The 24,448-nt window shown below is 36.8% G+C and overlaps 2 protein-coding genes across 2 annotated transcripts; one reads left to right on the top strand and one right to left on the bottom strand.

The window, feature by feature from the left end:
* Window positions 1–334: 334 nt before the first annotated feature.
* srr (serine racemase) lies at window positions 335–9,744 on the bottom strand. The gene is made up of 7 exons (XM_034674046.1): window positions 9,614–9,744; window positions 5,189–5,366; window positions 4,905–5,086; window positions 4,677–4,807; window positions 1,937–2,085; window positions 1,724–1,813; window positions 335–602 (listed from the first exon to the last, which is right to left on the bottom strand). The coding sequence occupies exons 2-7, from the start codon at window positions 5,364–5,366 to the stop codon at window positions 361–363; spliced, it is 972 nt and encodes a 323-aa protein (XP_034529937.1). The 5' UTR covers window positions 9,614–9,744; the 3' UTR covers window positions 335–360.
* On the top strand, window positions 9,706–22,171 carry trmu (tRNA 5-methylaminomethyl-2-thiouridylate methyltransferase). Its single transcript, XM_034674045.1, has 11 exons — window positions 9,706–9,952; window positions 10,096–10,261; window positions 12,653–12,759; window positions 15,564–15,686; window positions 15,838–16,010; window positions 16,159–16,212; window positions 16,893–16,959; window positions 19,058–19,158; window positions 20,856–21,000; window positions 21,108–21,190; window positions 21,369–22,171. Exons 1-11 carry the CDS (start codon window positions 9,871–9,873, stop codon window positions 21,516–21,518), a joined length of 1,251 nt encoding a protein of 416 aa, XP_034529936.1. The 5' UTR covers window positions 9,706–9,870; the 3' UTR covers window positions 21,519–22,171.
* The last annotated feature ends 2,277 nt before the right edge of the window (window positions 22,172–24,448 follow it).

Raw genomic sequence — 24,448 nt, 5'->3', positions numbered from 1 at the left:
CTGTGTTACTGTGTCTGTGTTGCTGCAAAAATCTAATTCCCCCAGGGATCAGTAAAGTATTTACTATCTTATCTTCACAATTGCACACACTGAAATGAGGCTGAGGTGATTATTAACACAAGTCTGCTTTAAAATAAACTAGAGAAAACAACATTGTATAAAAATGAAATTTATATTGATATCTTAGTTATTTTGCTTCAAATATCAAAAGATGACCCAATCTATCTCAAGCCATCTCAAATATCATGTTACAATACACTTTATACTTTATACTATAGCTGCAGTATTAGGAGAAAAACTGCCAATACGTCAGAAGGAAGGAGCTAATAGGAAACTTGGTGTCATTTAAGGTTTACTTTGTCAGCCTGGGAAATGAACGAGCTCATCTTTTCCAATGTTTCCCCCGCTGAGGATACACACAATGTTTTTTCCCTCCAGCTCTGGAATCTTGTCGTTAAAGATGGCAGCAAATGCAGCAGAGCCTGATGGCTCTACTACAAGTCCAGAACTGTAGAGGACGGAAACTGCTTTCTTTATTTCTTCATCAGTCACAAGGACGATCCCCTCTACATAACGCTGACACAGCTCAAAGGGTAGTGTGCCTGGAATGCAAAGAAAAAAGAAAGGAAAAGTGATGCAATTAACAACCCTAGCTGCAACATAGGCTTAAATAAGCTGTGTATGTAGGTAATAGCCATTTCTAGTACAGCAAAAGTAATTGCATAATCAGTATTTTAAAAGGCAAGGCAAGTTTATTTGTATAGGGCATTTCATACACGAGGGCAACTCAATGTGCTTTACATTAAAACATTAAAAGCATTGGAGACATTCATACAGGCATAAAAGAAGAACACAATTAAAATGACAAATATAATAAAACAGAAAAGAAAAGGAAAATTAGAAATATATCAAAGTACATTTGCATTTAAAGTGAGTTAAAATGAGCTAAGATAAGAAGGCAGAGGTAAATAAAAAAGTCTTAGTCTTTGATTTAAAAGAGGTGAGAGTTGGAGCAGACCTGCAGCTTTCAGGGAGTGTGTTCCAGATATGTGGTCCATAATGACTAAACGCTGCTTCACCATGTTTCGTTCTGACTCTAGGAACTGAAAGCAGACCAGTACCTGATGACCTCAGAGGTCCAGGTGGTTCATACAGTAGCAGCAGATCAGCAATGTATTTTGGGCCTAAACCATTCAGGTCTTTATAAACCATCAGCAGGATTTTAAAGTCTATTCTCTGACAGACAGGAAGCCAGTGTAGAGATCTAAGAACTGGAGTGATGTGGTCTACTGTTCTGGTCCTTGTTAGGACTCGAGCAGCAGCATTCTGTATGAGCTGCAGTCGTCTGATGGACTTTTTAGGGAGTCCTGTAAAGACCCCGTTACAGTAGTCTAGTCTGCTAAAGATAAATGCATGGAGGAGTTTTTCTGCATCCTGCTGAGACATGAGTCCTTTAATCCTTGATATATTCTTAAGGTGATAGTAGGCTGACTTTTTAATTGTTTTAAAGTGGCTGCTGAAATTAAGGTCTGAGTCTAAGACTACACCAAGGGTTCTGGCTTGGTTTGAACATTTCATCTGTGCAGATTGGAGCTGAGCAGTAACCTTTAACCTCTCTTCCTCCAAAAACAATCATTTCAGTTTTTTCTTTGTTTAACTGGAGAAAGTTCTGGAACTCTAAAACAATGCAGAGAAAAATCAACAGGAACTTCCTGTCTGTTACCTGCAAAAGGTGGTGCTAGTCCTGAGGCAATACTCTTGGTGTCCATGCCCACTGGCTTCTTCTCAATGAAACTGTTGTACATTGTGCATGCTGAGTTCAACAAGATACAAAAAGTCAAAATGATGTCAGAGTTTGCTAAACTCGCTGCATTTTTCAGCTTCATGTGCAGGTAAAACATCAAGTCATATCTCTACTCCTCTGTTCTCCTGTTACCTCCTTCTGGTTCCACTCCATAGATTCTGGTCTTATCACAGCCTGACAGTTTGATGGCGGCAGCTACTCCTGCTAGCAGACCCCCTCCACCACAGCAGACCACCACCACATCAGGCTCAGGCATCACCTCAAGCAGCTCCATACCAAGACTGAACAAACACAAACACATACTGTACACAATCAACCTACACTGTTGATTTGAGCTGACATTTTGTGTGCTACTGATGAGACGTTATTATGGGATGCCGTTTGTAAAGTTGTGCACACTGAAAATAACAGTAACAATAACAGTTCTCCACATTCAGCTCCAAGACGTCATGAAAACGCAGCGTGAATTTTTTAAAGTAATTCTTTTATGACATTTAGAGCAATATTTGTGATCTTTTGCACATTTAATTTTGTTGTGAAAAATATTTTTAAGTTACTATCACTGTTAAATCCAAATGCTAAATATAAATCTAAATGTTAAATCCAAATGGTAAATATAAATTTAAATATAATATAAATGTAATATAAATGTTAAATGTTAAAACCAAATGGTAAATATAAATATAATTGTTAAATATAAATGTTAAATATCTATAGATATTAAATGTTAAATATAAATATTAAATCCAAATGCTAAATAGGAATCTAAATGTTAAATCCAAATGGTAAATATAAATGTTAAATATAATATAAATGTAATATAAATGTTAAATGTTAAAACCAAATGGAAAATATAAATATAATTGTTAAATATAAATGTTAAATATCTATAGATATTAAATGTTAAATATAAATGTTAAATCCAAATGCTAAATATGAATCTAAATGTTAAATCCAAATGGTAAATATAAATGTTAAATATAATATAAATGTAATATAAATTTTAAATGTTAAAACCAAATGGTAAATATAAATATAAATGTTAAATATAAATGGTAAATATCTATAGATATTAAATGTTAAATATAAATGTTAAATCCAAATGCTAAATATAAATCTAAATGTTAAATCCAAATGGTAAATATAAATTTAAATATAATATAAATGTAATATAAATGTTAAATGTTAAAACCAAATGGTAAATATAAATATAATTGTTAAATATAAATGTTAAATATCTATAGATATTAAATGTTAAATATAAATGTTAAATCCAAATGCTAAATATGAATCTAAATGTTAAATCCAAATGGTAAATATAAATGTGAAATATAATATAAATGTAATATAAATGTTAAATGTTAAAACCAAATGGTAAATATAAGTATAATTGTTAAATATAAATGTTAAATATCTATAGATATTAAATGTTAAATATAAATGTTAAATCCAAATGCTAAATATGAATCTAAATGTTAAATCCAAATGCTAAATATAAATGTTAAATATAATATAAATGTGATATAAATGTTAAATGTTAAAACCACATGGTAAATATAAATATAAATGTTAAATATAAATGGTAAATATCTATAGATATTAAATGTTAAATATAAATGTTAAATCCAAATGCTTAATATGAATCTAAATGTTAAATCCAAATGCTAAATATAAATGTTAAATATAATATAAATGTAATATAAATGTTAAATGTTAAAACCAAATGGTAAATATAAATATTAATGTTAAATATAAATGTTAAATATCTATAGATATTAAATGTTAAATATAAATGTTAAATGTTAGATCCAAATGCTAAATATGAATCTAAATGTTAAATCCAAATGGTAAATATAAATGTTAAATATAATATAAATGTAATATAAATGTTAAATGTTGCAGAGGGTGTGAGGCATTATTTAAAATAGAGGTGGCTATCCGCTGTAACTAAATGTTAAATCCAAATGCTAAATATGAATCTAAATGTTAAATGGTAAATCCAAATGGTAAATCTAAATCTAAATGTTAAATGTTAAATCAAATTGTTAAATATCTATAGATATTAAATGTTAAATACAAATATAAATGTTAAATGGCGCCTCTATTAACAAAATAAAAGCTTCATAAGGCGATACAGATATCCTGACCAAAGTGTGTCAGTACTGACTCCTATAGAATGCTAGCCGGACTGCCCGCAGTATGAATGTTGGCAAGGCAGTTTTGGAGGCCATTACATGATTTACGACCCAGTCTATGATACGGACAAGCTAAGTTGCTATTGCTAAATCTGTATCGCTTTATGAAGCTTTTATTTTGGCATTTCCGCTTGGCGACAGTGTGAATTTGCATAACAGCTTAATATTTAGAATCACAGAGCAACATTTAGCATTTAGGTTTAACATTTAGATTTAACATTTAGATTCAACATTTAGATTTAACATTTAGATTTAACATTTAACGTTCAACATTTAGATTTAACATTCAACATTTAGATTTAACATTTATATTTATTTCTAACATTTATATTTGACATTTAACATTTAGATTCATATTTAACATTTAGATTTAGATTTAGCATTTGGATTTAACAGTGTTTGTAACTTCAATATATTTTTCACAACAAAATAAATGTAAAAAATTCTCACTACGTTTTAATGATGTTTTGGAGCTAGGTGTGAAGAATTGTGGCTGTTATTTTCAATGTGCACAACTTTACAAACAACACCCCATACATTATAAACTAGACTCCATCATTCATCATTGATTTGAGGCACATTAAAAGAATGAAATATTTCACTGTAAAAATATTCTAACACCCTTTTTTATCCACTAAATAACAAACCAATTTCCCGGTCAGTGCTGAGTATTGTACCTGGCATGCCCTGCTATAAGATCCAGGTCATCATATGAGTGTAGGAACGTCATGCTGTCCTCCTGCACGCAGCGGTTAACCACACTCATCAGACAGGAAGTTGGAACTCGCTCCACCTCAGCACCAAAACTCTGGATGAGAAGATGAGACTTTTACAACCTGATCTAACTTTACATGAAGACATTTTTTATCAACTTCATTTCTGTCAGTCAGTAAATACCCTTTTACCTGTATGAGGATGGATCTGGACACTGGAGCAGTTTCTGGCATTACCACTTTGCCCTTTGATCCAAAATGCTTTGAGGCATAAGCAAAAGATTTCCCATAGTTCCCAGCAGACATTGTGACAAAATGACCACCCTTGGGTCGCCTGGCAAACTGATTGGCTACTCCTCTTATCTTAAATGACCCTGTTGATTAAATTGAACATAAATATTATGTATGCATGCAACATCACTGGAGAATCACTCTTTGAGATGAAGTGACATGGATTCTTGGTAGTTTTCTCTAACCTGTTCTCTGCATGTTCTCCAATTTAATGTGGATTTTGCAGTTAATGTGAAGAGGCAGGGTAGTCTGGCACCAAGGGATCATGGGAGTATTGATGACACCCAGCGGGCTGCTTCTCACTGTCTCCCTGGCTTCTCTTAGCAGATCCAGGGTGATTAAATCTGCTGACACCTCCCCCATCTGTTAGGCACACACATTTCAATATCGAGGATACAAATATGCATTGTGTAGCCACTATATTGGACTGCATAAAATCTACACTTTATGACAATAATACAGGCATACAGTTTTAACATTAGTTTAATGTTATGGTATGTCTCATCTACTGCCATGGCTCTCATTTATCTTCTGAAAAATTACAAAAGATATGAGTCAAAGACATGGCATTTCATTTCTGTTGTCCAAAGCATAATTATAATGTTAAAAATATATAAAGATTTAAAAATACCACATTACATTATTCAACTCTCTCCACTTTACCTACTCATATGAATTTTTACAATAAAAAAAATCTAATTTAAGGAGCAATTGAGTTCAAAAATACAGAACTGTCCTTCCTGGAGAACGTCCGGGCTTAAAATCTAAGTCCAAAAATATTCTAAAAATGTCAGAAATCTTAATAAAAGCATTGATTATGTACTGGGGCATAATTGTGTAGATATTTGCAATGATACCCACAAATATAGTCACAACACTAAGCTTATTTACATATATATGCAAGAAATACTTTTATCTACATATTTGGATTTCTGAATGTCCTTTACGGTGGCCCTGAAGTGCAAATCACAACTGCAAATCAAAAAACACAACTGCAAATCAGAAAATACAACGGCAAATCAGGAAATACAACGGCAAATCAAAAAACACAACGGCAAATCAGAAAATACAACGGCAAATCAAAAAACACAACGGCAAATCCCAAAAACACAACGGCAAATCAGAAAACACAACTCCAAATCAGAAAATACAACGGCAAATCAGAAAACACAACAGCAAATCAGAAAACACAACAGCAAATCAGAAAACAAAACGGCAAATCAGAAAACACAACAGCAAATCAGAAAACACAACGGCAAAACAGAAAACACAACGGCAAATCAGAAAACAAAACGGCAAATCAGAAAACACAACAGCAAATCAGAAAACACAACAGCAAATCAGAAAACACAACGGCAAATCAGAAAACACAACAGCAAATCAGAAAACACAACAGCAAATCAGAAAACACAACAGCAAATCAGAAAACACAACAGCAAATCAGAAAACACAACGGCAAATCAGAAAACACAACAGCAAATCAGAAAACACAACGGCAAATCAAAAAACACAACGGCAAATCAGAAAACACAACGGCAAATCAGAAAACACAACTCCAAATCCAAAAAACACAACGGCAAATCAAAAAACACAACGGCAAATCAGAAATCACAACTGCAAATCAGAAAACACAACTGCAAATCAAAAAATACAACGGCAAATCAGAAAACACAACGGCAAATCAAAAAACACAACGGCAAATCAGAAAACACAACTGCAAATCAGAAAACACAACTGCAAATCAGAAAACACAACTGCAAATCAGAAAACACAACTGCAAATCAGAAAACACAACTGCAAATCAAAAAACACAACTGCAAATCAGAAAATACAACGGCAAATCAGAAAATACAACGGCAAATCAAAAAACACAACGGCAAATCAGAAAACACAACGACAAATCAGAAAACACAACGACAAATCAGAAAACACAACAGCAAATCAGAAAACACAACCACAAATCAGAAAACACAACGGCAAATCAGAAAACACAACGACAAATCAGAAAACAAAACAACAAATCAGAAAACACAACGGCAAATCAGAAAACACAACGGCAAATCAAAAAACACAACGGCAAAACAGAAAACACAAAGGCAAATCAGAAAACACAACGGCAAATCAGAAAACACAACGGCAAATCAGAAAACACAACGGCAAATCAGAAAACACAACGGCAAATCAGAAAAACACATTGGCAAATCAGAAAACACAACTCCAAATCCAAAAAACACAACGGCAAATCAAAAAACACAACGGCAAATCAGAAATCACAACTGCAAATCAGAAAACACAACTGCAAATCAAAAAATACAACGGCAAATCAGAAAACACAACGGCAAATCAAAAAACACAACGGCAAATCAGAAAACACAACTGCAAATCAGAAAACACAACTGCAAATCAGAAAACACAACTGCAAATCAGAAAACACAACTGCAAATCAGAAAACACAACTGCAAATCAGAAAACACAACTGCAAATCAGAAAACACAACTGCAAATCAGAAAACACAACTGCAAATCAAAAAACACAACTGCAAATCAGAAAATACAACGGCAAATCAGAAAATACAACGGCAAATCAAAAAACACAACGGCAAATCAGAAAACACAACGACAAATCAGAAAACACAACGACAAATCAGAAAACACAACAGCAAATCAGAAAACACAACCACAAATCAGAAAACACAACGGCAAATCAGAAAACACAACGACAAATCAGAAAACAAAACAACAAATCAGAAAACACAACGGCAAATCAGAAAACACAACGGCAAATCAAAAAACACAACGGCAAAACAGAAAACACAAAGGCAAATCAGAAAACACAACGGCAAATCAGAAAACACAACGGCAAATCAGAAAACACAACGGCAAATCAGAAAACACAACGGCAAATCAGAAAAACACATTGGCAAATCAGAAAACACAACTCCAAATCCAAAAAACACAACGGCAAATCAAAAAACACAACGGCAAATCAGAAATCACAACTGCAAATCAGAAAACACAACTGCAAATCAAAAAATACAACGGCAAATCAGAAAACACAACGGCAAATCAAAAAACACAACGGCAAATCAGAAAACACAACTGCAAATCAGAAAACACAACTGCAAATCAGAAAACACAACTGCAAATCAGAAAACACAACTGCAAATCAGAAAACACAACTGCAAATCAGAAAACACAACTGCAAATCAAAAAACACAACTGCAAATCAGAAAATACAACGGCAAATCAGAAAATACAACGGCAAATCAAAAAACACAACGGCAAATCAGAAAACACAACGACAAATCAGAAAACACAACGACAAATCAGAAAACACAACAGCAAATCAGAAAACACAACCACAAATCAGAAAACACAACGGCAAATCAGAAAACACAACGACAAATCAAAAAACAAAATGGCAAATCAGAAAACACAACGGCAAATCAAAAAACTAAATGGCAAATCAGAAAACACAACAGCAAATCAGAAAACACAACGACAAATCAGAAAACACAACGACAAATCAGAAAACAAAACGACAAATCAGAAAACAAAACGGCAAATCAAAAAACACAACCGCAAATCAGAAAACACAACGACAAATCAAAAAACACAACCGCAAATCAGAAAACACAACGGCAAATCAAAAAACACAACGGCAAATCAAAAAACACAATGACAAAACTGTCCTCTTTGTTTTTGTTTTTCTTGTGAAAAAAAAGTGATAATTTGAGAATGTGCTGTATAAATCTATCTTGAACTTAAATAAATAGAAAATTGAATAAAAAAGAAAATGTTGTTTTCTGAGCAGTATTTGGCGACAGCAAATACTCTGGGAATCTGTGTTCAGGTCTTGAGTGACCCAGCACTTGGTACTTTGGTCATTATTGTGGTGATGTTAATTGTTGATTGTTCCTTATTTTGAAAAAAAAAAAAAAATTCTTATTTATTTTTGTGCATTGTCTTTACACTGCTTGGCAGTACCTGCACCCAAATGGACTTGAAGCACTTTGTTACTCTTACTGATCTTGTTTCCTCTTGTCTACATCTTTGCCTGTGTTGTTCTTGTTCTCGTATGTACGTCGCTTTGGATAAAAGGGTCTGCTAAATGACATTGTAACATTTTAACATTGTAACATTTGTTTGTTGAGCTCTAACTATAGTCATCTACTAACTTTTAAATGACAAGAATGATAGATATTTTAATTAATTTTCAAATCCATTTCCGTTACCCAGGAAGGACATTTTTCATGGGAAAAATCATGTGATTCACTGAAAAAAGATTATTGCATTTTTAAAACAAATCCCTGTTGTTGAGCTGTATACACAACACTCTAATAAAGATAGAAAGTGGCTAAATAGACATTTTTAGCCAATTTTTTTTTTTTTTCTAATTTCAAATCCTTATTCATCTTTGACCAAAATAATAATGTGTTAAAGAAGCCATAGATTTTAGTTGTTCGCTTGAAACTGGACATGTGCACTGACCACTAACCCTGACAGAAAATGAAAAAAAGAGTTTGACGTTCAATTTCAATAACTTCTCAACACAGTAGTCGTCAAATAACCTGAAATATGTTAAATATGTTTGGTTTATAATCCACTAACCTTAATATTTGGTCAGCAACTCTAAAAAGTGAGAGCTCCGCGATACATAACAGTGTAACAACTTAAGCGGCTCCCTCCAGCACAATAGTTCCGGACTGGAGCATGTTGTTAGTCGGACAGTATTATTGAACGGACCGAAAACATGTCTGCCCCGTGAGCAGCTGCAGCAGGACCCAGTAGGAAGGTGTCTGTGGACTTTTTATCTAAGCTCTTGTTGTAGTTGTAATATGTTGATGGAAGGGCTGTGAGGTGAAAACATGAGTTTTGTTCGTCATGTCGTGCTCGCCATGTCTGGGGGCGTAGACAGCTCTGTAGCGGCGCTGTTACTGAAGAGGAGAGGTGAGAGGAACAACTCTTATGACACCACATACCTGAGCACATTCATGTTCAATGAACTAGTGCTTTTAAAACATGTGCACTGGAAATATACAAGTCAAAAGGAGATGTATGTAAGTGTATGTATTTGTATTCTTTATATGAAGGCTATAATGTAACAGGAGTTTTTATGAAGAACTGGGACTCCCTGGATGAGGAGGGGGTTTGCACTTCAGAGACAGACTGTGAAGACGCCTACAAAGTATGTCAGATCCTGGACATCCCCTTCCATCAAGTGTCTTACGTGAAAGAGTACTGGCACGAAGTTTTCAGGTACTTTAAGTAGGTTTGCAAAACTCTGGGAATGTTCAAAGATGGAAACTTTCCATGGGAATTAACATGAATTTATGTGAATAAATAATAATAATAATAAATAATGATAATAATACATTTCATTTATCTAGCACTTTTCAGAAACTCAAAGACACTATACAACTGTTAAAATCAATACAAGCAAGGAAGAAGGAACATAGATCAAACAAACAAAACAACAGTATAATCACAAATGAAAAGCTAACTTAAAAAGGTGAGTTTTTAAAAGAGATTTGATACCTGAAGGGTCAGAGCAGTTTTGGATATGGGAGGGGAGTGAGTTCCAGAGGGTGGGGGCGGCTATGGAGAAGGCTCTGTCCCCCTAGGTTTGGTGCTTGGTTCTGTGAGGTGGGGACAGGAAGTTGGCGTGTGAGGAACGCAGGTTATGGGAAGGAGAGTGATGGTGGAGGAAGTCAGTGAGGTAGGAAGGGGCCTGGTGGTGGAGGAGGTCAGTGAGGTAGGAAGGGGCCTGGTGGTGGAGGAGGTCAGTGAGGTAGAAAGGGGCCTGGTGGTGGAGGAGGTCAGTGAGGAAGAAAGGGGTCTGGCGGTGGAGGAGGTCAGTGAGGTAGGAAGGGGCCTGGTGGTGGAGGAGGTCAGTGAGGTAGGAAGGGGCCTGGTGGTGGAGGAGGTCAGTGAGTTAGGAAGGGGCCTGGTGGTGGAGGAGGTCAGTGAGGTAGGAAGGGGCCTGGTGGTGGAGGAGGTCAGTGAGGTAGGAAGGGGCCTGGTGGTGGAGGAGGTCAGTGAGGTAGGAAGGGGCCTGGTGGTGGAGGAGGTCAGTGAGGTAGGAAGGGGGTAGGAAGGGGCCTGGTGGTGGAGTAGCTTCAGTGAGGTAGGCAGGGGGTAGGAAGGGGCCTGGTGGTGGAGTAGGTCAGTGAGGTAGGAAGGGGCCTGGTGGTGGAGTAGGTCAGTGAGGTAGGAAGGGGATTAGTGGTGGAGGGCTTTGTGGGTGAGGAGGAGGATTTTAAACTGTATGCAGTAGGGTAGGGGACAGGGAGCCAATGAAGATGTTGGAGGACGGGGGTGATGTGGTCACGGGAGCGGGTGCAGGTGAGGAGGCGTGCAGCAGAGTTCTGAATGTATTGCAGTTTATGGAGGACTTTGGATGATGTGCCTTACAGGATGCTGTTACAGTAACAGTAACTAAACGGGATGTGATGAATGCGTGGATAAGGGTTTCATGCAGCAGAGAAAGAGAGGAATGGACAGAGGCGGGCTATGTTTCAGAGGTGGAAGAAGGCCGTTTTAGTGAGCTGGGTGACGTGGTGTTGAAAAGAAAGGTGTGTGTGCTGTCAAAAATGATTCCAAGGTTACGGATGTGAGGTGCAGGAGATAGAGTAGAGTTATTTAAAGTGAGAGTGAAGTTTGGAATGGGATTTGTGAGGGACTTGGGGCCGATGATCATGAGGCTGGATTTGTCGTAGTTCAGTGATAAGAAGTTGGTATGCATCCATGTTTTAATTTCAGAGAGGCAGTTAGTGATAGTGGAGTGTGTCACAGTGGTTATGGATTTGGTGGAAATATAGAGCTGGATGTCATCAGGAAATGTAGGCCATGTATACGGATGATGTTACCAAGGGGGAATTGACTAAATTGAAGGTTTGCTCTTAATTGGGAACTTAAATATAGTTGGGGAAAATATATTTGATCATAATCCTGATTAAAACAACCAGATTCCATGCAAGTACAGTTGAATATCTCTGCTATTCCTCAATCCCATGCACATAGCACACTGCTACATGCACTATACATTCCTCCATCACATGAAGCACACATGATTTCTAGAATCCTGCAGAGGCTAGGCTTCAGAAGCTTGAGGGAAGATGCTTTTTTATTTGCATGTTGAATGGGACTTTGTCTGAGGGAGAGGGGCTCTTTTCATTTAACATTTTGAATGGGACTTTGTTGGAACTGCTTTTTTGCTAATTTTTGAATGGGTTGGGTCGGGGGAGGAGTAATATTTAAGTCAACATTCATGTTTTTCTTCTTTAATGAAAGAATTGATTGTTCAATAAAATATTTAACACTTGATAAAGTTCTACTTACAAATAAATCTGTTTTAATTGTATTATTTTGGATGGATGTCTGCTTATGAGAAAACAAATATTTATGCTTGGATATGATACCTTTCCATTAAATTACCCTCAATTCACAGTTCATTCCCATAGTTCCCATGGAAAGTTTCCAATTTGGAATATTTCCAAAATTCCCAATCTTAACTTCCCATGGAAATTTACCAGACATTTCTCACCACTTTGCAACCCTAATTTTCGGTTAGCATGCATAAATGTCAAACTCTCTTTCACCTTGTGACTAAATATTCTGAATGATATTTTCATGCTCTGCTTTTTTCAGTAAGCTTTTAAAGGAGTATGAGAAGGGCAGGACACCAAATCCAGATATACTGTGCAACAAGCAAATCAAGTTCAACCACTTCCACAATTATGCCGTCAACACACTGGGTATGTTATCATTGGATGTTTTTACTCTAGTATAAACTCATTATATGTAGTTCAGAATCTCTTTTGATCATTTGTTATTTTTTTTCAAAATAAAAGCAGTGGGAAAAAGTTTGAGATGGGGATGTAAGGACATATCGCTAGACGGTTAAAAATGATACAAATAAGGGTGGATTAAAATCGATTCAACAACATTTGTATCTGGATATTATTTAATATCTGCATTATACTCCACTTGTTCAACATGATGAAGTCTCTTGCTGCTCTCTCGTCACTCGCTGAGTGGAGGTGTTTGAAGTTTAAAGCATGTTTCAGAATCAGCTGACTGAAGGTGTTGCTCACAGTGGAGACGCTCAGCTGGGGGCTGTAGCTGAGTGACAGGTCTCCACGAGAGCTTTTTATCTCAGCCACCAACCTGATTCTGACCTGGTTACTCTCCCGGCTGACACCTGACCACGTTCACATGCTTATTTTTCTCAATAAGAAGGAGAAAACTGGACACTGAGTCTGAAATCTGATCCTGTTCAGTTGTCCTGTTGCAGTAAATCCACATGTTGTAGTCTGAGTCTTCACTCTATGACCATGCGTCCAGAGATTATTTATAAGCCTCCTCCTCACGTTGATATTCAGCGTGTTTAACATTTTGAACACCTCAATATGATCTGTAGATGTTTAATACCGTCAGTAATATACAGTCATGGCCAAAAGTTTTGAGAATGACACAAATATTACATTTTCACAAAGTCTGCTGCTTCAGGGTTTTTAGGTGTTTTTGTCAGATGTTTCTATGGTATAATGAAATACAATTAGAAGCATTTCATAAGTATCAAAAGCTTTTATTGAGAATTACACAGAATTCATGCAATAAGTCAATATTTGCAGTGTTGACCCTTCTTTTTCAAGACCTCTGCAATTCTCCCTGGCATGCTGTCAATCAACTTCTGGACCAAATCCTGACTGATGGCAGTCCATTCTTGCATAATCAATGCTTGGAGTTTGTCAGAATCTGTGGGTTTTTGATTGTCCACCCGCCTCTTGAGGATTGACCACAAGTTCTCAATGGGATTAAGATCTGGGGAGTTTCCTGGCCAAGGGCCCAAAATCTTAATGTTTTGTTCCCCGAGCCATTTTGTTCTGACTTTTGCTTTATGGCAAGGTGCTCCATCATGCTGGAAAAGGCATTCTTCATCACCAAACTGCCCTTGGATGGTTGGGAGAAGTTGCTCTTGGAGGACGTTCTGGTACCATTCTTTATTCATGGCTGTGTTTTTAGGCAAGATTGTGAGAGAGCCCACTCCCTTGACCGAAAAGCAACCCCACACATGAATGGTCTCAGGATGCTTCACTGTTGGCAAGAGACAGGACTGATGGTAGCGCTCACCTGGTCTTCTCCGAACAAGCCTTCCTCCAGATGCCCCAAACAATCGGAAAGGGGATTGATCAGAGAAAATGACTTTACCCCAGTCCTCAGCAGTCCAGTCCCTGTACCTTCTGCAGAATATCAGTCTGTCCCTGATGTTTTTACTGGAGAGAAGTGGCTTCTTTGCTGCCCTCCTTGACACCAGGCCTTCCTCCAAAAGTCTTCGCCTCACTATGCGTGCAGATGCACTCACACCTGCCTGCTGCCATTCCTGAGCAAGCTCTGCACTGGTGGTGGCCCGATCCCGCAGCTTTAACGCCTTCAGGAGACAGTCCTGGCGCTTGCTGGACTTTCTTGGGCGCCCTGGAGCCTGTTTGGCAACAACTGAACCTCTCTCCTTGAAGTTCTTGATAATTTGATAGACGGTTGACTGAGGTGCATCTTACTCGCTGCTATAAACTTCCCTGTTAGGCCCTTTTTGTGCAATGCAATGATGGCTGCACGTGTTTCCTTGCAGGTAACCATGGCTAACAGATGAGGAACAATGGTGTCATGCACCATCTTCCTTTTAAAGTGTCCAGTCACTCAATCATGACAGATTGATCGCCAGCCTTGTCCTCATCAACACCCACACCTGTGTTAATGTGTGTGACACCTGTGTGTCATTGAAATGATGTTAGCTGGTCCTTTTGTGGCAGGGCTGAAATGCAGTGGAAATGTGTTTTTGGTGATAAAGTTCATTTTCAAGGCAAAGAGGGACTTTGCAATTAATTGCAGTTGAGCTGATCACTCCTCATAACATTCTGGAGTATATGCAAATTGCCATTATAAAAACTGAAACAGCAGACTTTGTGAAAATTAATAGTTGTGTCATTCTCAAAACTTTTGGCCATGACTGTACACTGTGTCAAGAAGGAAAATTTGATTTAGGGGGGAAAAACACATTTGGCATTATTTTTGTCAAAATGTTCGATCATGGAAAATACTTGAAATTTACATCCCTAATTTAAAGAGATTGACCTTATTTGTTTTAATATTTAATACTTTCATTTGGGAATTGTTCACTTTCCATTTCTCTATAATTGTTCTCAAATTTTCCAACAAGGTATTTTTGTACAGTGATTTTAGATTTTTTACAAGGTGCTGAAAAAAAGTGTGCAGTGGTTTAATTTGAGTTACAACACACCTTCAAATGAAAAAGGATGACTTTATTTACAAAGAAATATAAAAGAACAAATATATATTGCAACTGTCCATATCTGAGAATTGAAATAAAATAATAGTTATTTAAATTTTCGTCAACCAAAAATGGGGATTCAAATTGAATCGTGGGTTGAGTGTTTCCTTACATCCCTAGTTTGAGGTATAAGTATGAAATTAATTCTCATGTATGTCAAACACAGTGTGGAAAGGTCTTGTAATTAGTGTTGTGCTGTTTTTGACTAAGGTGCTGATGCTATGGCAACAGGCCACTACGCCAGGACGTCACAGGAAGATGACGAGGTCTTCCAACAGGCGCACACAACTCCACCTACAACTCTCTTCAGAGATCGATTTGAGATTAGAAATCGTAAGGAATCGACCATCATCTCCATATATAAAAACCTCCTTTTAAGCCTCAATCTTTCACCTTTTCCCAAGCCTATTATCTCCTTCCTGCGATCTCTGCTCCACTTTAATGGCTCACTGGCTTTCATCATTTATTTCTCTCCTTTACCAAGCGGTCAGATTGTACAAAGGAGCAGATTCCCTCAAAGACCAAACATTCTTCCTTAGTCAGATCTCCCAAGATGCCTTGCGACAAACCCTTTTCCCGTTAGCTGGACTTACAAAGGAATTTGTCAAAAAGATTGCTGCTGAGGCAGGATTTCACCATGTCCTGAAACGGAAAGAGGTAAACACATCCACACAGATCCATCAAAGTGATATTTGATTCATGTATGTAGTAAGTTACAGAGCAGATGATGATGTGTTTCATTTACATGGTAGGCTACAGTTAACTCTTGATGTTGACTTAGCTGGTTTCACTGATTCTTTTCCAGAGCATGGGAATCTGTTTCATTGGAAAGAGAAACTTTGAACAATTTATCTTGGAGGTAAGGACTAAGTGCCCACATTTCAGTTTTGCAAATATGACTTGTTTTCTTCTCATTTTCTCACCCGGATTTACAAGGTTTTTTATAGGTACTGGAATCAATCAATCAATCCATCAATCTTTATGGGAAAAACGTCCTTTAAACAGGCAGAAACCTCCAGCAGAACCAGACTCATGTTAGACAGACATCTGCCTCGACCGAGTTGGTGTTGGAAAGAGGGATAGAGGAGATGAAAAGAGAGAGAGAGATGATAGGGATGTAGGTAGTAGTAGTTGTAGCCACTGGAATGTCCACAGCAGCAGGCTGTCTGTGGCAGCAACTCAGAGGAACCTACAAGACAAGGGAGCTCAGGCACTCCAGAAAGGTCTATGGTTAGTAACTGAGATAGGATCCAAGTTGTCAGCGTGCCAATTCCTCTGGCAGTCTAAGCCTATAGCAGCATAACTAAGAGCTGGTCCAAGCCTGATCCAGCTCTAACTATAAGCTTCATGAAAAAGGAAAGTTTGAAGCCTACTCTTCAAAGTAGAGAGGGTGTCTGCCTCCCGGACCCTGGAACAAAGCCACCTATGTTTCTTTCCTTTCCTTCCCTTTAGTTTAAAATCGCTCATTAAGTTTGATATACATGTAAAATTATTCTGCTTAGTTTTTGTTTATGTGTTTGTTACTTTGTTTGTTTGCAGTATCTGGAGCCTAAACCAGGGAACCTTATCTCCATTGAGGACGGAACTGTCATGGGGAAACACAAAGGTATAGTTGTAAGGGGTTTTCAAATTGTAAGCTTTTGTTACAAATTGAAGAACTGATATGTCACTAGTACGTTGTGACAAAGACCAAACAGAATGGCCATCAATAATCAATCAATAGTTCAATTAATCAAGCTTAGGGTTGCAAAGGGGTGGAACATTTCTGGAATGTTTCTGGTAAATTTCCATGGGAAGTTAAGCTGGGGAATTTTGGAAATATTCCAAATTGGAAACTTTCCATGGGAATTAATGTGAATGAACTGTGAATTGGGGGTAATTTAATGGAAAGGTATCATATCCAAGCATCAATATTTTTTTTGTTATAAGCAGACATCCATCCAAAATAATACAATTAAAACAGATTTATTTGTAAGTAGAACTTTATCAAGTGTTAAATATTTTATTGAACAATCAATTCTTTCATTGAAGAACAAAAACATGAATGTTGACTTAAATATTACTCATCCCCCCGACCCAACCCATTGATATTTGTAAGTTAAACATTAGTCCCATACATAAAAATTATATTACATTAAATATATTACCACATAATATCATCAACACTTACTTAACTTTGTGTAGTCCACAGGCTCAAATGTGTGGCTTCAATAGTCTTGTGCTCTAGGCTCAAAATTGTGGTCCAGGATTCTAGAAATCCTCTGTGCTTCATGTGATGAAGGAATTTATAGTGCATGTAGGGGGCGTGGTCTCAATAGCCCTGCAGTAAGCAGTGTGCTATGTGCATGTGATTGAGGAATAGCAGAGATATTCAACTGGACTTGAATGAAATCTGGTTGTTTTAGTCAGGATTATGCTCAAATATATTCTCCCCAACTATATTTAAGTTCCCTATTAAGAGCCAACCTTCAATCTAGTAAATTCCCGTTAATTCCCATGGAAAGTTTCCAACTTTGAAATTCACAGAATTTTGCAACCCTAATCAAGCTTTATTTCTAGAGCACCTTTCACACAAATCAAATGCAGTTCAAAGAGCTTCACAGCCACTGAAATCAAGAAAGAAGCTGAAATAAAATAATGGCAAGACATATTAAAGAACAAAAATGGATTTTGAATATAGACTTATGCACACCAACAACAATAAAACATGTTATTAAAATAAATTAAAGCATCAAATGAACATTATGAATATAAATATAAATAGTTTAAATAAATAAATAAGGGTAGGGATGAGTTGAAGATAAAGTAAAGGCTAAAGATATCAATAAAATTGAGCAAATAAATAATAAAAAATAAATCTTTAAAATAAATAAATAAGGGTAGGGATGAGTTGAAGATAAAATAAGGCTAAAAATACTGATAAAGTTGAGCAAATAAATAATAAAACAAATAGTTAAAATAGATAAAAGAATAAAAGAACATTAAAATCAATATAAAACATTAAAGTAATACATTTGTTTAACCCTACATAAAAGCCAGACTGAATAGATAAGTTTTGAGTCAGGGCAGTTAATACTAACTTAACAGGTACCAGCTTAGCGCTGCAGCTAAAGTCGCACGCCCCATATAGGGAGACGAAAGTCCTCGAAGCAGGTGGCTTTCTCCTATCCAACTCATATCTAGGCCAATTCCCACTCCCCACTCTTTCTTCCACTGTTCTGTCACTCAATCAAGGCAAGGCAAGGCAGCTTTATGTGTATAGCACATTTAATACATGAGGGCAACTCAATGTGCTTTACATTAAAAGATTAAAAGCATTGGAAACATTCAGACAAGCATAAAAGAACACAATTAAAATCACAAATATAATAAAACATAGAAAAGAAAAGAAAAATTAGAAAAATATTAATAATACATTTAAAATTTGCATTTAAAGTGAGTTAAAATAAGCTAAAATAGGAAGGCAGTGGAATATAAAAAAGGTTTAATCTATGATTTAAAAGAGGTTTGAGTTAAAAGCATAAAAAGTCCCAAAATAAAACTGAAAGTATGAACCAACTTTAAATATTTGTGTTCTGCTTAACCACTCACTGTGTCTTTAAGTGTGTCTTCTAAATGTGTACAAACTAATAAAAGCTAAAGAAGCCATAGCTTGCTTCATGCCCATTCCCACATCATTTCCCCTTGTGTTTCTGTCCATTCAGGCTGGTTTACTCTGACGCTAGGCCAAAGGGCAAGGATAGGAGGAACAAGGGACCCCTGGTTTGTTGTTGATAAAGACATTACTACTGGAGATGTCTCTGTGGTAAGAATGTCATTCTTGCTTGTTATAACAAAAGAATCTGTCTTGTCTTCTCAATCAATCAAGCTTTATTTGAATAACACAGAATCACAACAAACATTATCTCAAGATGCTTTTACAAACAGAGCAGGTCTAGACCACTCTATGTTAAATTATGAACAGAGACCCAACACCAAGACAAGATAAGACTCAGTCTTTCCTCTCATCTCAGCATTTAGTTAGTTACAGTGGCAAGGAAAATCTTATTTTTAACAGGCAGAACCAGCCATCTGCCTTGGCTGAGTTGGGGTTGGAAAGAGGGATAGAGCAGATGAAAAGAGAGAGAGATGATAGGGGTGAGACGGATAGCGGCAAGGAAAAACTTCCTTTTAGCAGGCAGAAACCTCGAGCAGAACCAGACTCATGCTACGCTTCTCTAGTCTTCTGACCACTCAAAGCACTTTTACATTATATGCAACATTCCCACATTCCCACCACATCGATACACTGATGGCAGAGGCTGCTGTAAAGTGCCCAACATTATTACCTAAACCAGGGGTGTCAAACATGCGGCCCGCGGGCCAAAACCGGCCCGCCAGAGGTTGCAATCCGGCCCACAGAACGACTTTGCAAAGTGAAAAAATTACAGATTAGACATTAACTGCAAATTTTCAATAAAAGTAACTACTATTTTAAATTTGACCTCTGAGGGTCGCATACAATCATAGTGCTGATGGAGCGCACCTGAACAACACTTTTTCCCGGGACTTTTTTCTCAAAGTGAGAAAATAGATGACTTGCTGTTTGCATAATCCGGTTGAGATTCATTAAGTCTTTTTAGAGCACTATAAGATGATCCACTAACTACTAACACTAGCACAACACCCCTGCATACAACACTGTCCAGCAAGCAAACAGTTCCTTTCGGAGCTGAGGGGTCCAGGATAGCCAACTTTACCTTCTTCATTATTATAATCTCTATGTTCTTTTGCAGTAAAAATGACACTCTGTGTCAGGTGAATTGATAACTTGTTTGGTGTTTGCAGCAGGTTTCAGTGCTTAAAGAGTAAAATGTTCTGCCCCACTATGAGACTCATCATGGAGAACTGTTTTTGTAGAAAGATAGTTGATTACATTTTCAGCACATACTTGTACTATTTTGCACTAAAACAAAGGGAAAAATGTAAAGTTGTCCTTATTTATAGGTTATTATGTTATGATTTTACTGGTCCGGCCCACTTCAGATCAACTTGGGCTGTGTGTGGCCCCTGAACTGAAATGAGTTTGACACCCCTGACCTAAACCCATTCACACACAGCTGGCACAGCTTGAGGGGCCGGTATGGGGCAAGTCTCTTGCCCGAGGACACATGGGCATGTTGACAGCTGGTGAAATTATGAATCTGCCAGTTATAAACCAGTTATAATGCAGATTTTATAAATAATAATAATAATATGCGTTTCTTTTCTTATTCAACACATTTGTCCAAGCACTTGTAGGTAATGCTTTCTGTCTTATCTCAAAGCACTGTTTAATAATGTATCAATAAAAGAACATGGAACTTGATTATCTTTAGCAAGGGTGGTTAGCTTGTATCTATTTCAAGTATTTCTCCCTTGAGGGCAATGCTTAATAATATTTACGTGTGTTTCAGTGTGCAGTGTGCAACATTGGTTACCACTTTCTTCTGTTTCATTATTGCTCGTATTATAATGCATTAGGCTCCAACTACCAATCACCCGGCTCTCTTCCGTGACACGTTGAAGACAGACCGTTTTCACTGGCTCGCAGTAGACCCGCCTCCTGAACTTGCCAGGACCCAGATGATGGAGTGTCATTTTCGCTTCATCCACCAGATGCCACTCAGTGAGTTGGTTTAAATTCACACTTTTCCACTAATGAATTGGAAAAGGGGAAATGAATAGAATACAATAATAACTGAAGAATAATATACTCATGTTTGTGTCTCTCAGCTCCATGTACAGTGACACTGAACATGAATGGCTCTATTTGGATTTCACTCTCCCAGCCAATCAGAGCTCTGACACCTGGACAGGTAACAACTAACACACCTGTTACCCACGTGCAATGTAATTGCCTCAGCCTGTGCTGTTGAAAGCGTTATTATTCCATAGATTGGAAAGCTAAGCTATATGAAAAGAAGTACCTTTCTAGGGCTGTATGAGTATGACTTTGTGTATGTTTCTTCAGCACTGTTTGTCCCTGTTCCCCAGTTTGCCGTGCTCTACAAAGGAGAGGAGTGTCTGGGTAGTGGAAAGATAATCCAACTGGGGCCGAGTGAATTCATTCTCCAGAGGGGCAGAGAGCGGTTGGTAGCAGCTGCGCAGCTGAAGGAGCAGCACACCCCTGAACCCGACAGCTGAGATGAGCTCACTGGGAGATACTTACTCATGGGAGTAAGCTCTGTCTTGTAATTAAGGTTCCTGTTCCCAGAGTTCACTGTCTTTTTGACAGGCGTTTGTGTCATGGCAACTGTCCATTTGGGCTTTAGATATTATGAAGTTGTCTTGCTAGTTGGTCAAAAGACCCATATCTGTGTGTTTTGAAGCAGAAATGGAAGGTACAAGGATGTTTTACTAGGTAGCAGTGATATCTTATTTGAAAAAAAGTCACTTTTTAGACTTCTCTTTTTTTATCTTACAGACCTGAAAGATCTAAAACATCCAAGTCATTGCTGTCTGGTACATAGAGGTATAAGAAAATGATGTCAGTAGATCTGTTGTTATTTGTCATTGATTTTAAAGGTGGCCCAAAGATTCGTGTAAGTGAATTTAAGGCAAAAATGTTTTTTGATATTTGGAGTCTGAGACCTTTTATTTAAGTCACAAGAAACCTATGAATGAAGGTTTCATGCCAAGGAAGGTGGCACGAGAGGATTTGGAAGGCTACTTGCTTAACCAAACATGATGGTGTTAATTACATACAGGGAAATAAAAAATGGCTTACTTTTTATCAATAAATCAATCAATCACTTTTTATTTGTATAGCGCCAAATCACAACAAACGTTATCTCAAGATGCTTTTACAAACAGAGCAGGTCTAGACCACTCTATGTCAAATTATCAATAAAGACCCAACATCAAGACAGGATAAGATCCAGTCCCCTCTTACTGACAGGACTCAATATTATCTCATCTTAATCCACCATGAGCATTGCACCTTGCAGTATTTAGCTAGTTACAGCGGCGAGGAAAAACTTCCTTTAACAGGCAGAAACCTCGAGCAGAACCAAACTCATGTTAGACAGCTATCTGCTGAGACTGTGTTGTAGTTGGAAAGAGGGATAGAGGAGAATAAGAGAGAGGGAGATGATGGTGATGAGATGGATATAATAGTTGTAGTAGCTGTTGCTGCTGGAGTCTGGAACGTCCACAGCAGCCGGCCGTCTACGGCAGAGACTCAGAGGAAACTACGAGACAAGGGAGCACAGGGACTTCAGAAAGGTCTATGGTTATTTTTTTTTGTAAGATGATAGGAGCTAACTTAAGTTTGATAGATTTTTTTATCAACCCTAAATATGCAAATGTTTATATGGTCCTGCTCCTGTCTGCTCCCACAATTTTCTGATTTGCCTCAAATGTCTTGTGAGGAGAGAGGTGGAAAAAAAGAGGACAGATTAAACTGAAATCCTAAAAAGAAGATAGATACTGTGTAGTGCACCTAGGAAGAAATAGTGGACCTTTCCTTAGGCTACATTTAGATACATTTAAAACCTAAAGCGCATCATTCATGATACAAGAGTCTTTGTATCTTAAAGCTCCTGTAAGGAACTTTCAGTCTGTGTTAATTCTGGCACCCTATGTAGGAAAAGCTGTACATGTGGTTTTATGTGACAGAAAAATTCAAACCAGCTTTCTTTTAACAGTCAACTGTGACACTCAAGTATTTTCTATTGAATATGGTTAAAGAAAACTATGACACTTAGCCCCTCCCAGCAGTTTCCAGCATTAAAATTCCAATATAGAAATTGTCATTCTTGTTGCTGATGGTTTTGTTTGCTTGTGTAGGTCATAAAGAGGCATCAGTATCAATTTCAATCTGTTTCACAACCAGTTTAAAACTCCTCACAGGAACCACAACTTAATATGGACCCAGGTACTCTATTGTCATTATGGTTAAAATCTATTTTTTATGGTAAATTGACACAATAGTGCCGCCAAATATAATAAATAATAAAAAATGTACTCCTTTTGTAATTCATCTTTTTTACTATGTCATTTAAATTTTGCAAAAGTGTTAAAGAAAAAATTTTAATGGGTAAAATTATCCTCAACAACTGGGGAAACATCATAAATACTACACACTGTATTGCACTGCTATTTTATAATGCTATGCTTTGGTAGCATACATAATGTGAAGTACACTGGTTGTAGAAAACTGTTTTGGATTTTTTTTTTTTAAGAAAAGAAGTGCCTTTTTCTTTCCTGTTGTATTGTTTTTTTGGTTTTTGGAACCTAGTTTTTCCAAATAGCTTAATGTAAATACTTAAAAAAAATATTTACAAATAAATGAATAAACATGAAATTAAAGTTGGTCCATTTTTTTGTAATTGCCTATACAGCTACTTATTAGTCCAGAGTAAGTATTGACATAAATTCATTTAAAAAAATGTAGTAGTTCATTCATTGTTATGTGTTTCTCAATCCAGAAGAGGGCGCTATTGATCAAGATCAACCTCGAAGTTGAAGTCATGCTGGGGTCTATCCGTTTTGCACCAACAAAATACATTGGTAATATATGCTGAAAATTGTCTTTTTTGGTTGCAGAAAAACCTTCATTAAGAGGTACAGAAGAGTGCTGAAGCCACACATGAAAGACAAGAGGTGACATTAAGAACTGCAACTTTAAAATCAAACTGAAAGATATGCTTAAAGATACCCAACACTGCTTCTAACCTGAGAAAACACCTTGTTGCTGGTGTGTGTATATTTGTGTGTTTATTTGTGATGTGTTGCTCTGTTTTAATGATGTCTTATCACAGTATGATGTTTGAATTAGGATTTGCCAATGGACTGCAAAGGTAAATTAGCTTTAAGTTTACTCGGGTACCTTGCATCAAATGATAATATCTATGGTCAGTATTGTACACAGTCCCTTTATAAATAAGACTAATTGTAATAATAATAATACAAAAATGCGGTTTGTACTATAATTATGGTTATTATTATAATAAGTATTATATTCATATTATGAATATATTATGATGCATTATAATAATAATAACAGTAATGTATTAATTAATTTTCAATTCCATTTTCTTATTTATGTATAGTATTATCTTTAATTGATTAAT

This window comes from Notolabrus celidotus, chromosome 21 (assembly GCF_009762535.1).
Source record: "Notolabrus celidotus isolate fNotCel1 chromosome 21, fNotCel1.pri, whole genome shotgun sequence".
Taxonomy (NCBI): Eukaryota; Metazoa; Chordata; class Actinopteri; order Labriformes; family Labridae; genus Notolabrus; species Notolabrus celidotus.
This window is presented reverse-complemented; position numbering and strand designations above follow the sequence as displayed.

Excerpts from the sequence above, each read along its gene's own strand:
- srr (XM_034674046.1), bottom strand. The coding sequence starts at position 5,366 with ATGGGGGAGGTGTCAGCAGATTTAATCACCCTGGATCTGCTAAGAGAA. Across the intron at positions 5,087-5,188 it reads GGAGAACATGCAGAGAACAG|GGTCATTTAAGATAAGAGGA; the intron begins GTTAGAGAAAAC and ends TTTAATCAACAG. Across the intron at positions 1,814-1,936 it reads TGGAGTGGAACCAGAAGGAG|CATGCACAATGTACAACAGT; the intron begins GTAACAGGAGAA and ends TGTTGAACTCAG.
- trmu (XM_034674045.1), top strand. The coding sequence starts at position 9,871 with ATGAGTTTTGTTCGTCATGTCGTGCTCGCCATGTCTGGGGGCGTAGAC. Across the intron at positions 10,262-12,652 it reads TACTGGCACGAAGTTTTCAG|TAAGCTTTTAAAGGAGTATG; the intron begins GTACTTTAAGTA and ends TGCTTTTTTCAG. Across the intron at positions 19,159-20,855 it reads CTACTGGAGATGTCTCTGTG|GCTCCAACTACCAATCACCC; the intron begins GTAAGAATGTCA and ends ATAATGCATTAG.